The sequence below is a fragment of the Peromyscus leucopus genome, chromosome 1 (genome assembly GCF_004664715.2).
Source record: "Peromyscus leucopus breed LL Stock chromosome 1, UCI_PerLeu_2.1, whole genome shotgun sequence".
NCBI lineage: Eukaryota > Metazoa > Chordata > Mammalia > Rodentia > Cricetidae > Peromyscus > Peromyscus leucopus.
This window is the reverse complement of record NC_051063.1, coordinates 104,590,941-104,607,747: the sequence shown is the minus strand read 5'-3', so window position 1 is coordinate 104,607,747 and position 16,807 is coordinate 104,590,941. Positions and strand designations below refer to the sequence as shown.

Genomic DNA, 16,807 nt, shown 5'->3' with positions numbered 1-16,807 from the left:
GCTCTGTCCTTATGCAGTCTGAATTTACCTGCCTTATAATTTTAGTTTGGTTGCTAACAGAATCTTAGTTTTTAAAACCACTAATTTATTTTTCTGGTTATCAATCCATTTCTAATAAGCTGAGAAAATGAACCAAGTAAGCAGCTCTGACATGACTGATGTTGTTACATGCTCTTTCACAATGTCTTCCTCCCTAGAGACCCCAAGATTTCTCGCCTGCTGCTTGATGCCAGGTACCCAGTTGTTGCTGTCGACAGCTATATGCCTGTGATTGATGTGTTCTCAGGCCACCAAAATGGGAGTCTTCGAGTCTTTTTAGCCATGGGTTCTTCAGATCAGATAATGATGCTGCAAAGATTAAAGAATGAAGAAGGAATGCTCCCTCCCTTCAGCCCTAGGCCAGCCCATTTCCTGGACCAGCCACCTGTGGCATCTGCTGCTTTGGTAATGACCCAACATTATGGTTCACAGAAACTATCTCATTTTCTCTTACACATTTTAGTGAAACCATTACCCAGTGAAAGGCTCCAGCAAACAGTATAACTTACACTCCAGTACTTGCTTTATTTTGTGTGGGGGAAGGTATGTGTGAGCATGTGCACTTTATTTGTGTAAGTGCATGTGTGTGCACATGCATATAGCAGCAAGTACTTCAACTCAGGAGTCATTCTTCAGGAGCCCTCCACCTTCCAGGCATGGGTGTGTGTGTGTGTGTGTGTGTGTGTGTGTGTGTGTGTGTGGTGTATAGTGTATATATATAATATATATTTGGGTATGTGCACATCTGTATGCAGGTGGAGGCCAGAGGTCAGCACTGGCTGTTGTTCTCTATTGCTCCCTACCCTAATTTTTTAATAATGTTTTCATCTTATATGTATGGGTGTTTCACTAACAAATACATCTGTGCACCATGTTTGTACCTGGTGCCAGAAAAGGGCATCAGACTTGAACTGGAGTTACAGACATTGTGAGCTGTTGTGTGGGTGCTAGGAATCAACCCTGACCCTCTGGAAGAGTGTCCAGTGCTCCTAATTACTGAACCATCGTTCCAGCCCTCTCTACTTTATCTTCAAGACAGGCTTTCTCAATGGGACCTGGAACTCACCAATTATGCTAGGCTGACTAGCCAGTGAACCAGGCATCCACCTGTCTCTGCCTCTTGAGCACTTGAATTACAACCACAGCCCACCACACTAAGCTATCTCCTCAGCCCCACAAGTGCTTGTTTTAAATCAGAAGAGTCATTGGTATTCTTCTCTTATATTTTAAATGGTCTTTATATCCCTCTTAGCTCATTGAATTTATAAACAAAACCCAGGATTAAAAGTATAGTTCATTGATAAAGAACTAACCTGGTATGCTGAGTATGTGGCTCAGTTGGTAGAGTGCTTGCTAGCATTCATGAGCCTCTGTGTTTTAGTGCCAGGACTGTACAAAACCAAGTGTGGCAGCACACATCCATCATCCCAGCACTTGGAAGGTAGAGGCAGGAGATTGAAACACTCAAAGCTATCCTTGGCTGTGTAGTAAGTTCAAGGCACACACACACACACACACACTGAAGACTTTTGGAGCTGGAGACATGGCTCAGTGGTTAAGAGCACTTGCTGCTCTTGCAGAGGACCCAGGTTCAGTTCCCAGCATGCACATCAGACAGCTCATAACTCCCATAGCTCCACTTCTAAGGGATCCAACAGCCTGCACACATGTGATGCACATACATATACTTAGATACACACACATGCACATAAAATATAAACAAATAAATCTTTAATAACTTACCTAGTGTATAAAAGGTTTTGATCCCAGTACCACAAAAAGAAAAAAATCTGTTTGGACAACCAGGTATTAATCCTCCAGTGTACTAAATTGTCTTACGAGAGACAGAAACCCAAATATAGGACTGTAAAATCTTACCGTGTGTGTTAACAAAGTCGGTGTGGTAAGTAACAGTGAAATGCCTTGTTTTTCACTACTAACCAAGAAGTAATTTATTTTATACATTGCTGTACAGTTGAGAAGGTATATTGGCCTACATTTCCATGTTTAGTTTCATAGCTGCATATGGTAGGTTTTGACATTTTTTAATAGGTGGTAAAATAGAACCAAAGTCACTATTAATTGCCTGGAGTTATAAGTTGCTAATTGAATTGCATAAAAGACACAGATAAAGAATAATCCTTTAATATTCTCAACTCTTTTTAGATGGTATATCGTCCTCAGCTTGTCATATAGACTCATAAATCTATTAAATTCATATTGAAAGAACATGATTCTTAGGGTACATCAACAAGGAAATCCTTGGGAGATTTGCCTGTGTGGTTGGATATCTACACATGTAACTGTTGTCTCTTACACTGTCTTTCATCCAGTTCACCATCTGCAGGATCAATTGTTAAGTTGCTCTAGTGCCATATGGCCAAATTTAACAGCTGTTACGACTCTTACAAGGGCTCCACTCTGCCCTTTTTTTTTCTTCCAGGAATTAAATTGTAAGCTTTCTATTTCCCAAAGGGAACTTTTGCACCAATATTGCTTACATATGTTTTTGGATTTCAAAACAAATACTTAATGCAGTCTTCTCTAAGTTTATTAGATTCATAGTTAGGGTGATATTTAAAGCCTGTAGTCCCACTCTGAGCTGAACCCTGAATTCATCCTCTGAACATTTCTGTTAACTGGTTGCTAGTGTCAGCTGAGGCTGTGTAAGGTAGAGCTAAAGAACACTGGCTGCGAGGTCAGGCAGCTTGTGAGCCTGGACTGTAGTTAACAGTCATGCATGTTAACCACTAATACAAGAGAAATGTGGATACAGTACCTGGCTCATGGTAACCACTCAGTAAGCACACAAGGAGTGGTTATGAAGTAATAGAATACTCTCAGCAGCTATGTGTTCACTACCTCCCCAAGTCAGCATTATCCCCAGCTTATTTAGAAGTAATAGTTAATGTCTGCTTGCTTCAAATATGTATTCCTTTTCCTATTAAGGAAGTAATGTCCTATTCTGCATTCTAAGTGCTTTTATCAACAACAGATGTTGAACTTTATCACCTTCGTTTTTAGCATTTGTTGAAACTGAGACCATCTTCCTGTGTTCCACTTATGCGCTGAATCATATTTGTGGACTTGCTGACACTGACTCAGTCTTATGTTCTAGGGTAAATCCTGCTTGTTCTGGTTACACTGAGCAGTTGTGAGAGTTATTCATAGATTTCTGCTAGGTTTCTCCATAGACGAGCAAGGGTATTTTAAACAGTCTCATCTTTAAAGCCCCCCAATATCTGTTTCATTTCACAGCCAGAGAGCCAAGGAAACCGACTGATGGAGCACCACTTCGAGTTCCACGTGGTGATGGTTAAAGGGCTCGTGCCCCTCCAGGCAACAGTCTGGGGAGAAGCGGATTGTTACGTCCAGTACTGCTTTCCATCCCAAGACTCCCAACCCAGTGTGCTCCAAGGACCTGACTTCCTTGAAAACGGTAGGCCGGGAGACCACATCTTCTACTCATGCTTGGTTCTTTTATTGGACATACTTAGGAACTGTGTATTTCCTGAGTGGATTTTATCTTGTTTGTTGTTCCCAATCTTACCTAGGGATAAGATAGTTATGTGGACACGTAACATAAAAGATGGCCTAAATTTGCATTTTCCTTTTTAACTAACTACCTTTTTGGTATGGTCATAGTATTCATAGTATGTTTTCATGTATACTAGTAACATGAAGCAACACACTCATACACTGTACTTTTTCTTGGTGCATTTGGCTGTTTGTGTTGAGTTAGAGAATATGCCAGGATTTCCCTAATCTCTGGTTTTGGAAGGTTTCAACAAGGTTTCTCAAGCAAAGTGTCTTCCAGGTGTCTTCTGACCATTGCTTCAGCACTTCAATTGTAGAAACGACAAATAACAAAACATGGATTCATATAATCTTTTTATTTTGGTATGATTGAGATTTAAAGAATACTTATAAAAATAGTACAAAGAATTTCTGTGTACCCTTTGCCTAAATCTACCAGTTAGTTATATATTAGTCCTTATTTACATCCGTGTGTGTGTGTGTGTGTGTGTGTGTGTGTGTGTTTTACTGATATTTTGTGGCAGTCATGCTTTGTAAAGTCACTGAATACTTTAGAGAATTGAAGATGCTAGACAATTGTGCCTGAGGAACAAATGTCCACACAACTATCTCATATAGGTCATAGTCTTAAACTGCTTTTCTAGGTAGATTCTATTCTGTTCTTCTGCAAAAGAGAAAACAAAGTTCAGAAGCATTAAGCAACTTGCCTGGAGCCGCCTCATTAACAAGTGCCAAGTTTAGGATTCCAACCCTGGTCAAGCATGGTGGTACACACCTGTTAATCCTACCACTTGGGAGGCTGAGTCAAGAGGATTGGGAGTTCAAGGCCAGCAGGGATACCTTATCAGATCTCAAGAAAATAAAAGACCTAGACCTAGACCCAGAGCCAGAGTTTCTTTCACAATACTGCCCTACCCTTTCCATCTCAGTCTTCTGATCATCTCCAAGAAATAACGCAAGAAGGCAGGGCTTTGCCTTGTTTGATCTTATCTGATAGGAAGCAGTGTTCACCATTCTGCATGTCTGGCTAGCAGGTTCAATATTACTTTAGAGATCAAAGAAGGAACTTTTAGCCAGAATATATTACAAACTCTTAGAAACGTCTTTTTAAAAAACAGCTAGGGATGTGGCTCACTTGGGGGAGTGCCTGCCTGGCATGCACAGAGCCCTGGGTTTGGTCCTCAGCACCACACCACATAAATCAGACACGGTGATGCTCACCTGTGATCCCAGCATTTGGGAGGTGGAAGCAGGGGGATCAGAAAATCAAAGTCATCCTTGGCTGCATAGCAAGCTTGAGGTTAGCCTGTGCTACCTGAGCCCCATTTCAAAAAATAAAATAAAATAAAAGTGAGTAATGTTCCAGTCCTTGGGAAACTGAAATAAGAGGATCGTGTTCATGGCCAGTCTGGGCAACTTAGTGTGAAACTGTCTCAAAATAAAAAGTCTGCTGTTACAGCTCAGCAGTTGAACCAGACACCAGACTAGCATATATAAGGTCCTGGGTTTAACTCCTTATAACACACACACACACACACACACACACACACACACACACACACAAATCAAACACACACACACACACACACACACACACACACACACACACACACACAAAGACCAAAAATGGGCTAAGAGCTGAATAGAAATGTCTTCAGAGATATGCAAATAACTAATAAGCACTTAGAAAAATACTATATTAGTTTGTTTTGGTGATATAGCAAAATGTCTGAGGCTCTGACTTTCAGAAAGTAAACAAGGTTAATTTAGCTCCATTTTGGAGGTGGCATGTCCTCCATTGCTTTGGCCTCTACTGAAGATCCACTTGGCCGTGTCAGAATGATGGATAAGCCAAATTAGAAGGTCAGAAGGGCCAAGCTTAAGGGGTAGCATTACTTTGTACCAACTTATTCTTGGAAGAACTAACTTAGTCCAAAAGACTGGCACAAATCCCTTGAGAGGAACACCATCAATCGACTAAGCACTCCCCTCCAGATCCCACCTCCTGAACGTTCCACCACCTTACACCACAGCCACCCTAGGGACTGAGTCTTCAGCACTTGAAGCTTTGGTGGACAAATTATTGCCAGACATTTAGTTAGCATCATCAGTCTTTTAAAGAAGGCAAAGCAAAACCTTCATGAAAACTCTTACCCACAGAGGCAGGTATAATTCTTTAAGAGACTAGTAAGTGTTTGAAAGGACATGGAACTTGTATACTGTCCACCAGAAAAGGGATCTGCTCAGTATTGCCATAGTACTCACTGGACCAAAACTACAGAAATGTTAGGAGTAACTCAGCTGGAAGATGTGGGAAGTAGCAGATCTGGGACCTACTCTCTTTAATACCTTCAAGGTGTCCATATTCTGTGTTCTCACAGAAATAGCATGAAGATAGAATTGACTGCTCTGTATGTAAGTCAGTGTGCTGCAGATACAGCATGTTTGTGTGTTCGGTGTTCTCAACTGCTTTTCTTTCCCTAAGGAGTTGCTCTGAAGCCCTTCAGAACTTCGACCACACTGTGTGTCCCAGATCCCATCTTCAATAGCGAGCACCACCACTCGCTCCTGTTGCCAGCTGCCGTGCCAGTGCAAAGGCTCCTGCTGAGTGCCTTCTCCTCCCAGGGCCTTGTGCCTGGAGGGGGAGTCCAGTTTGAAATCTGGTGCAGGTACAGTATGGACCCCCAGTCCCCTGCTTAGGAAGGAAGTGCCCAGTCATAACGAACCCTGCCTTGGTCAGGGAGAACTATTGTAAGACGCTCAGCCGGACCCCTCCCTCCCTTCCTCGCTTTGTAGTCTTTATAGTTGACAGCAGCTTTTGTCTGCAGTTTACATGTTGGGCTCTTCTGAGCAGCTAGGCCTATACTTCTACCTACGGCAGGAGTAAAATCCTATTAGTGTTATCTGCTACTGTCCCTCAAGCATAGCACTCACCGTTATGGTACTCTCTTACTGCTTGGGTTACTTCAGGTCTTTATTTTATGATGCTTAACTGCTGTGACAGCCTCCCACCTGTTCTCCCCACTTCTAAACTAACTTCTTCCCACCATCAGAAAATAGTATTCACAAACATGAATCCACTTAATGTTCCAATCACTGGATGGTTCCCAGAAAGAATGCTGGACTGATTGTAGATGTCATCCCCGCCCCAGCGTCTACACCTCCAGGAAACCTACTAAAATGATAAAGAGAATACAAAGGAATGTAAAGGAAGAGAAATGGGATCACAAACAGCACTGTCACATGACAAAAATACTTTCTACAATCAGGTGGAAACCAAGCACAAAATGGATTTTTACACCCACCAGCTCTGATGCACAGCTTACGATCTAGGAACAGATCAGTTTGACATGAAAAGAAAACAGCGTGGGTACTAAGGGAGTCTCATCCTCTTGCACACTAGAATGTCATAGGTCTAGAAATGAAGAAGAGCTGTGGAGAAGAGGGAGAGGCTGCCCCACCCAGAGCTGCTAAGGGTGGACGTTTTGAGGAAGGCCAAGGCACAAGCAGATCCTCAGACAGAAAGTTGTAGGATACAGAGCTTTGTCACCCTGAGCCGAGCGTGTGCTGTATGAGGTTGTTTCCATGTAATAGGCAGCATCTGCTGCCGGTCCAGCCACCACTGTATATCACCAGTCCAAAACAGCTGGCTCCACAGATAACTAGCTACTGAAAACTGATCACGGGGCAGACTGCGCTGTTCATCCACCTAATTATTCCAGCTGGCATTTTGTGCTTTTGTGGTTTTCAGATACTATTATCCTAATGTAAGGGACCAGATGGTTGCCAAAGGAACCTTGCCATTATCAAGGATCTGTGCCATGGTAACCATGCAGCACCGTGAAGATACGGGAATGCAGAACTTTAATCTCCCATTAACCCCCAGACTTGAGAACAGTAGAGAATTGAAGAACCAGTCATCAGGTAACTGAAGACTCAATATGTCTTTCCTTTTCAAAGTCGGTGTGTATAAATATCCTTTTTCTTGCTGAATTAATTATTCTTTACTTGGGGTATTTACCCTTTCGAGTCTCTCACAAGAACTATGAGTCTCACCCTCTCTTAGAAAGATGAATGTAGCCAGGTGACAGTGGCACACGCCTTTAGTCCCAGCACTCGGGAGGCAGAGCCAGGTGGATCTCTGTGAGTTCGAGATCAGCCTGGTCTACAGAGCAAGATCCAGGACAGGCACTAAAACTACACGGAGAAACCCTGTCTCGAAAAACCAAAAAAGAAAAAAGAGAAAAAAAAAAAGAAAGAAAGAGGATGTAGAACATATATTGCAAATTTTGCACATGATTTTAGAAAACTCACAGTTGCATGGACTCTGTATAAATGCTGCTTGTCTCATTTTACCTTGAACTCTTAAGCATTTAAAAAGCCCTCATAGCATAAATGCTAAGTACTTTTTAGATACACTAGAAAATTATTATTCTAAGCCAACGTGAGCAGAGGTGGGCCTGATGAGATTAATTAGCTTGGATTGGAAATTAAAGGAAAAGGTTAAAAAACTTTTTTTGACTCATGTGTGCATGCACATGTGCAGAGAGCACACCTGCCATGGAACATATGTGAGAGCAAAGATATTTGATGTTATGTGTAAGAGCATTTGCCTATCCATGTGTATGTGAACCTCATGCATGCAGTACCCTCAGAGGGCAGAGAGGGCATCAGATCCTTTAAAACTAGAATTACAGGCAGTTGGTAGCCTCCAGGTGGGTCTAAGACTTGAACCTGGGTCCTCTGCAATTGCATCAAATGCTCTTACTGCTGAGCCATCTCTCCAGCTGCAAGAGGAGTTTGAAATTAAATTAAGGCTAGCAAAATGGCTCAGCACCAGCTGCCAACTCTGATAACCTGAGTCCGTCCCCAGGACCTAATTGGTGGAAGGAGAAAAAGCAACTCCCACAAGTTGTCCTCTGAGCCCACCACAGACAGACAGACAGAACATGAAAGCTTAACAAGAATTTGGCACTTTAAATGGTTTCCAGAAAGGCAATCCAAACTACAAAATGATCAGCATTCACTTCCTAAGTCAAGTTACTGTGATACTTTTTGAAAAGTATCACAAAAACCAAAGGTTTTATCTTGCCTTGGTTAAGATTGAGTTGTTCCTCCTGATCCCCCGTGATTAAACTTGTTGAGTTCTTCATTAAAGTTGTCTCTGGACAGAGGCTGTATGGAAGACTTTAGAAAAGATGGCGTGTGATGGATTGCCTGAAGTACAATACCCAACATGGCAGATCTCTCCCCACTCACTGTGATTGCTGCCATCCTCCTCCCTCCTCTAGTGAACAACAGAGATCCTTCCAGCCAAGCTGGTAGTCTTTTTCTTCCTCTTCTCCTTCGTCAGGTTTTCTGGATGTGGGTTTGAGGTACCGGAGCAGCCCAAGAACAACAGAGGGAGTTCTTGCTGCCCGAGCTGTCTCCATCTCGGTCCAGATTATCAGAGCCTGTGGTCTGCAGGCAGCAGCCAAGTAAGTCCACCCTAGAAAAGTGCTTCTTAAACCTTCCTGTGGTGCAGTCTGTGCAGTGATTTCCATTGATGATGTTCTGTTGCAGTGGAGGATGCTCCATGTGACTGACTGAGACCTTCCTGTGTCGTGCAGTATCTGTGGGTGATGATGACCTTCCTGTGCAGTGGATGCTCCAGTGTGGTGACTGATGACCTCCTGTGTGAGTCTGTGACTGACTGAGACCTTCCTGTGGTGCAGTCTGTGCAGTGGGATGCTCCAGTGTGGGTGACTGACTGAGACCTTCCTGGGTGTAGTCTGTACAGTGGGATGCTCCCATGTAGGTGAAGGTCTTGTGAAAAATTTCCATTTCACTAACCATGACTTTCTATTAAGAAAGCATTTCAGAATTTCAGGAAGTCACTTGCAGACTCTTGGTACTGTTATTGCAAATCTGTTTCTTCACTTCGCAACAACTTCATGTTCTACTCTCCTTAGCCCCTCCCACCATGGTTATGCTCTGCACCCTCAAGCCATGCATGTACTTGCTGCATGTCCTTTATAAACCCAAGATCATGTATGCCTGTCCCTGAGTATCATCTGTTTTGCCCTCTCATACCCCCGCATCTGTTCTCAGCATAATGACTGATGACCTGTTAAAACTAACTCCAACCATGATCATATGTGTTAAAAGAGAGCCACAGTCCTTGCAGTTTTATAAGGGCCCACATCATTTGACCTCCTGTTATCTTTGGAACCTCTGCTTCCTCTGAAGCTCCAGTCACTGGTCCATTTGTTGCTTCTGGACACATTAAGGACCTTTCCCCTCCTCATGTCCATTGTCTTTCTGTCTATTCTGCCTTGTCTCTCTCTGTAAGGGAACAGCAAGCTGTCTCCTGCAGGTCTTTGCTGTTATTTCTCTTGACCTTAAGTATTGTTCCTCTTGCCTGTTTACACTCTGCTTTCCTAATGATTTTGTAGCATCTTCGCAGCCCTCCTTTATGGTTAGTACCTAGGTTGTAGCACACTGTTCTGTTTCTGCTAGGGCATGCATTTTCCCACACTAGACCATCAGTTCCTCTAGTTAAAGACACTTTCTGAAATCCTCTGCACCCCACAAGCCACATATGGATGAGCTCTAACAGCAATGGCTACTGACAGAAGTAGATCAGGCTCCTGCCTCAAACTAGCTCACTTGAGAATGACTTCCAGAGAAGTCCCGTTCCCTGACTTCTCCTCGTGTGACTCTGTCAGGTTGTTCACCTTGAACTTTGCTGGTGTCTAAGTATGTAACTGGCTTACTGCCATGTGAAGGAGATGCCGAAGCAGCGGAGAACGGTCCCGTCTAGTAAGCCACTTGTAGCTTGAGTTTTTCCGCCTTGCCCACAGTCAGGACAAATCTCTGTCACCCGCCAGTCCCACAGCCACTCAGACCCAACCAAGTAAACACAGAGACTTATATTGCTTACAAACTGTATGGCTGTGGCAGGCTTCTTGTTAACTATTCTTATATCTTAAAGTAACGCATTTCTACAAATCTATACCTCGCCACGTGGCTGGTGGCTTATCGGCGTCTTCACATGCTGCTGGTCATGGCGGCGGCTGCAACCAGTCCTTCTGCCTTCCTGTCCTTTTATTTATCCTCTCTGTTAGTCCCGCCTATCCTTCCTGCCTAGCCACAGCCGATCAGCTTTTATTTATTGATCAATCAGAACAACTTGACATACAGACCATCCCCCCAGCACAGCCAAGTGCAGACCATCTCAGACACCTGCACTCAGGCCCATGGTCCTAATCATCCTCTATACGGACCTGCTGGGTAACGCCACAAGGAACCCAAGAAAGGCTCCCACAGGACATACATTAACATCCCACAGCAGCCACTCCTTACTAACTCTCCAGGTGACTTTTGTAGTGAGCACCCAGCAACATCCTAGTGATATCAAAATACTTGCAGGGGGCAGCAAAATGGCTCAATGGTTTAAGGCACTTGTTGCCAAGCCTGATGATCTGAGTTCAGTCCCTGGGATGCACTTTGTGGAAGGAGAACCAGCTCCAACAAGTTGTCCTCTGACCTCCATGCACATACAAAATTAAATAGTGAAAATGCACTAAAAAGTGCAAGTTCTTTCAGGGGATAGTTTTACATTTTATTTTATTTGATCTGTTTGTGTGTATGCCTTCAGAGAGAGAGAGAGAGAGAGAGAGAGAGAGAGAGAGAGAGAGAGAGAGTGTGTGTGTGTGTGTGTGTGTGTACCATGTGCATACAAGTACCCTTAGAGTCTAGAAGAAAGCATCTGAACTAAAGTTATAGGCAGTTGTAAGCCACTCAGTGTGGGTGTCGGGAACAGAACCAGGGTTCTCTATAAGAGGAACAAGTATAGCCAGGCAGCTGTGGCACACACCTTTAATCCCAGCATGGGGGGAGGGGAGCCAGGCAGACCTCTGTGAGTTCAAGGCCACCCTGGTCTACAGAACAAGCTCCAGGACAGGCACCAAAACTACACAGAGAAACCCTGTCTTAAAAAAAAAAAAAAAAAAAAAAGAGGAGCAAGTACTCTGAATTCCTGAGCCTTCTCTGACCCAAATACCGTATACCAATACCAATACCCAAATACCAAATACCCTAGCTGACAAAACTGGTAATACCCACTGCCAACAGTGAACGACACTACGGGCAGTGTGCTGTCTAAGAGCACAGCGCTCAGTTTTGTTGAACAACTTGGGTTTTCTGCTCATCGCGGTCAGAAAGTGAGCACCATGGGGAAGCAGAGGCCGTCTTAGCTGAGAAGGCACCACTAAGGATGTCTAGCATCCAGCTGGGATTCGCTGATCTAGGAAAGGGCTCAAAGGAGCAAGACTTTGCTCCGTTGATTTTCTTGGTAAGTTTCTCTAGAAGGAGGGGAGGCAAGACTGGAGTCAAAGGTGAGCTTGTTACAGAGTGATCTTGCTTTGGTGTGTTCTTAGAGAAAGTTGTAAAGATCTACTTTTTGTCTCACTCTATGGTGGTGACAGAGTAACCTTGTCCCCAGACTCTCAGGGTAGCTTTTAATCAGGTTGCTTCCTACATTAAAACTTTCGAGTTTCCTACTGTCAATAGCAGTGGCCTAAGCAATTTTAACTGAGCATTTTAATTTAGTATTTAGCATATTTTCAAATTAGTCTGTGCTTATTTATGTATAAATTATCTTCAGGTACTTCTGTATTAATATGCTAAATACATTATTAAATATAGAATAGGGAAACTTTAGTATAGATGATAACAAGTTTTAGTATTTTCTTCCAGTGTCCCAGCTTTTGATCCGTGAACCTCCGCAGTGCGTACTCCTCTTCAGGATCACTCCCTGCAAATATGCTGTCGTAGCTAGGTTACTAAGAAAGCCTAGCTAGAGAGGGGTTGACACGCATGCTCAGATCTTCTGACAGTAGTGGAGCTGCTTCTTGGGCATGCGAGCTGATTTCTGATAACGTTGTGGTATCCCCTTCTCCTTTCCTGTCTGTCCCCTCCAGGGCTTTGGCTGAGCAGGAACCCGCTCTACAGTTCAGTGCCACCGTAGGACTCAATACCTCTGTCACCACTCATCTCTCATTCCTGCCCAAGGGGGAACAGCGCCGAACCCGCCCTGTGGCCTGTTCCTTCTGCCCCGAGTTCTCCCATCACATTGAGTTCCCCTGTAATCTGGTGACTCAGCACTGTAGTGGAGAAGCCTGTTTCCTGGCAGAGCTGTTGGAGTTTGCAGAAATTATTTTTGCCATCTATCATGAAAATACCAAGTCAGGTAAGCACCAGACAACCATCACCTTCAAAATCAAATGAGGCTCTGCTGTGGATGGCATGTTCCTTCCTAGGAGAAACCCTGAACAATTGAAAAATGGATCATAATCTTTTGTTGGTTTGTTTGTTGTTCGTTTTTTGTGACAGGGTTTTTTTGTGTAGCCCTGGCTGTCCTGGAACTCACTCTGTAGATCAGGCTGGCCTTGAACTCACAGAGATCCATCCACCTGCCTCTGCTTCCTAAGTGCTGGGATTAGTGTGCACCACCACCATACAGCTTAATCTTTACAACTTCTAAAGGGCATAACGAAAATAAGCTTGTGAAATGTGTATGGAAGAGTAGAAGGAAACACCAATTGTATTAACAAATTAACAAATATAACAAAAATGTTAATGGGTGAATCTAAAGAATAGACATGTGCTCATTGAGTTATGCACACCCTTCCCATATGCCTGTGTGAGTAACACATCTGAAGGACATTCAGATTCTGACTAGGATGTAAGCGAGATAATCCCTGATCTAACAGTTCAGCACTGATTCGTGTGTAGAATGAAATGTTCCAGGAGTATACTGTAAACAGGCCTCAGTAACCCACCAATAATTATCCACTTTTGCTTCACTTAACAGTCAGTGATATAGCCAGTATCCACTCGTGCAAAGATTATCTGCTTGGAGTAGTAAAGGTTCCAACCAAAGACCTGCTGGTCAAGAGATCAGGTAAGGCTCCTGAGTACTCATGTGCTGATCCTGCCCTTGATGAAATAATCCTGTCTCTATCTCCCATGCAAATACACAAGGAAGCCTGCCCCAAAGACATGCTGTGAACTCACCCAGGTCCCTCACAGTTCTCTCAGACATTGGAAGGCCTGTCCCACTCACTGCAGAGGTCAAGCCCATGCTACTCCAGGAATGATGGCAGTGGTGACGAGGAGATACAGACTGTTGTGACATGTTTCCTCAGCAGGATACAGAGGCATCATTTTCATTTAACAGATGAGGAGATGAGGTCCAAGAAGTTGATTTGCCAAAACCACACAGCTGTTCAGTAGCAGAACTTGAAATCTAGCCAGAATTCCCCCATTATTTTCACTCTCTGTCCTCCACTCCAAGTGGAATAAAGATAACCGTTTAAATGCCTGGCCGATGAACACACACTCTGTTTGTCCAGGACCCAGACCACTTGACTTGCTGTCCCCTTCCCTTCCTTTTACTCGCAACACCGTGACAACGACAACTCAGCTTCCAGACACTTCCTCCACCATTGTCATTTAGCAATTATAACAACTTTGGGGAATAAGATCCATGTGAATTTTCCCATGCTTACCATATAGAAACAAGAACTCTGAGAGATTAGTGATTTATCCAGAATAAACCACTAGTTTGGGGTCTCAGCCAGAGAACGAACTCAGACCTTCCGAGGCCTAGCCTCATGCTTCCTATCTATCACATTGCTTCTCAGTGGTCCGAGAAAGACCAGCTCCCAACTCAGAGTGGGCATGCTTTCTATTCAGCATTGGGCCGGCGGGGCAGTGGGGAATCTGAGCTACAAAGAGGGTGTGTTTTCTCTTTGAAGACAATGATCGAAAATCTTTTTCTTTTTCCCATAAGGGATCACAGGATGGTATCCTGTCATCTTACCAGAAGATGAATGCCTGTCTCGGGACCTCGAGTTTATGCAGAAGATTGTAGGAGGCCTGGAGCTTTCTGTTTCCTTCACGCACCCTGGAGATAGAGAGTGGGTGTTGGAGGCTGCTGAGCTCTTGGGCTGGACCTTTGACGGCAGCCTGACGGATCTTGTCAAGATGGAAGAAGAGGTGCCAGCCACTGTCACCATCTCCACCCCAAGACTCTGGCTCCCTCTCCACTGTGTGCTGCTCGCAGGCCACAGGAACATTCATAAGAATACATATTGCTACCTTCGCTACAAGCTGTACAGTCAAGAAGCCTTTTGGACCCCTCTCAGGAAGCCTAAGGAATCTACAAACAAAAACCAGGTCCTGGTTACTTTCAAGGCATCCAAAAGAACAGAGGTCACTCGGAGCCAGTCACTGCTGTGGTACTTCAGAGAGGAGAAGTTAGAGATCCAAGTGTGGCGAGCGTACGGCAATGACAGCTTAGAGAGGCCACACCAGACTGACAGCTGGATTGGCTCAGCCTATGTAGACCTGTCCAGACTCGGGGAAAAATCACAAAGGACACTAACTGTCAGTGGTGAGTGAACATTCAGGTCTAACTCTTTGTTTGGGCACCTGCTCTCAACATAAATTCATCAGATTTGTATATGTAAGATGGTACCTACATTTTCATAAGCACTCAGCGTGTAGAATGAGGTTGAACGAATTTCAGTGACTACCTTCACACATGTGTAAGAGCCTGTGTGACCATTGAGGGTGATGGTTTAGTTACTACATTGAAAAGAATATCTGCCAAGGATAGTCTTTTCTCTGGATATTCCTCGGGATATTCATCTTCTCTGGTGAGCGCATGTTGGGACTGTAAAGAAAATCTGTGTGCCACTAACCTGGTTCATAAAGCAAAAATGAAAAGTTAATTTTACAAATGGAATGCACTGTGTACTTTTATTTCAAACGTTCATTGGTGCTTATTTTATGTATTTGGCCCTGGGAACTGAGATATGAGTAAGAATTAGTTCCCAGCCTAATTGTGTTTATATTCTAATAAAGACTGTGACCGTAAACAATGAATATGAAGCATAAGAACTAAAAAGATGGTGTTCTCAGATGGGACTGTGAGGGTTCATGGTCCTTACGGTTCGATTAAAGGACAGAATCTCAACCGAAGTGATTTAAGGTTTAGGAATGAGCCAGGGAAAGGGGAAAAGAATGGGTTTGGTTTGGTTTGGTTTGGTTTGATTTGATTTGGTTTTTGTTTGAGACAGGGTCTCTCTACATACCCCTGGCTGTCCTGGAACTCACTCTGTAGACCAGGCTGGCCTCAAACTCACAGATCCGCCTGCCTCTGCCTCCAGAATGCTAGGACCATGCCTAGCTAAGGAAGGTTTTCTAAAGAGAGGAAGAACAAGTGTGAAGACACAGGCATGAAGCAGTTAGATAGATTGCAAATGCTCTAAGTAACCTGAATCAGCTGGGTCTCAGGGTATACAGGTTACAAAACACTGCGATAAAGCCAGAACAGTGCTCAAGAGAATTCGTCTCATCAAAGCAGAAACATTTGGTCTTTTTTCCAAGAACTGTGAAAGGTTACTATAATGGGTTCTGGATAGAGAATTAATTCATAGAGCTTTGCAGTCTATCTAGTGACTGTCATGTGGCATGAATTGAAGGTAGCCAACTAAGTTCTTTTTCATTAGTGTGGTTGAGTCTCATGTATCACATAGCCCAAGGTCACCTTAAATTCACTATGTAGCCAAGGATGACCTTGAACTCCAGGGCCTCCTACCTCTACTTCTAGAATGCTAAGATCTCAAGTGTGGACCACCATGTCTTGTTCATTGGTGTTGGGGATCAAACCCCGGGTCTCTTGGCAGCCTGGCAAGCCCTCTAGACTGAGCTCACAGCGGCCCGTGACTGGGTTGTGTACAAACATGACACTTACTCATTTTAACACTCCTGTAAGGTCAGTTGCCTCCCTGCTCTATACAGTTAAAGAACTGAGGTCACGACCCTGTTTTACGGCAGTTAGGCTCTGCTCCTCTGAACCTTGGGGATTTGGTTTGGTTTGTTGTTTTCTTGTTGGTGTGTGGTTTTGGTTTGGGTGTTGTTTTCTGCTTGCTTGCTTGCTTGCTTGCTTGGTGGTTTTGAAACAAGGTGTCTCAATATAGCCTATATTGGTGTAGAATTTGTGATATATCTCAGACTGGCCTTGAACTCATAATCCTCCTGTTTCAGCTTCCCAGGAGATGGGATTATAGGCATATGACTCTAACCTTTTGTTGAACAGATGGCCCAATCTAAAAAAAGAAGAAATGAGTGAGTTTGGGTGATTGTCGGGTTCCTTTTGGACCCAACAGATGTAAGTCTG

The 16,807-nt window shown here is 43.8% G+C and overlaps 1 protein-coding gene across 1 annotated transcript in view; it reads left to right on the top strand.

The window, feature by feature from the left end:
- C2cd3 (C2 domain containing 3 centriole elongation regulator) overlaps nucleotides 1–16,807 on the top strand; it is a 118,299-nt gene that overhangs the window by 55,179 nt on the left and 46,313 nt on the right. Inside the window, 8 exon segments of the mRNA XM_028877526.2 lie at nucleotides 198–444; nucleotides 3,298–3,478; nucleotides 6,062–6,245; nucleotides 7,328–7,500; nucleotides 8,930–9,053; nucleotides 12,540–12,808; nucleotides 13,433–13,522; nucleotides 14,414–15,016. Of these exon segments, the coding sequence (XP_028733359.1) occupies nucleotides 198–444; nucleotides 3,298–3,478; nucleotides 6,062–6,245; nucleotides 7,328–7,500; nucleotides 8,930–9,053; nucleotides 12,540–12,808; nucleotides 13,433–13,522; nucleotides 14,414–15,016 (1,871 nt within the window).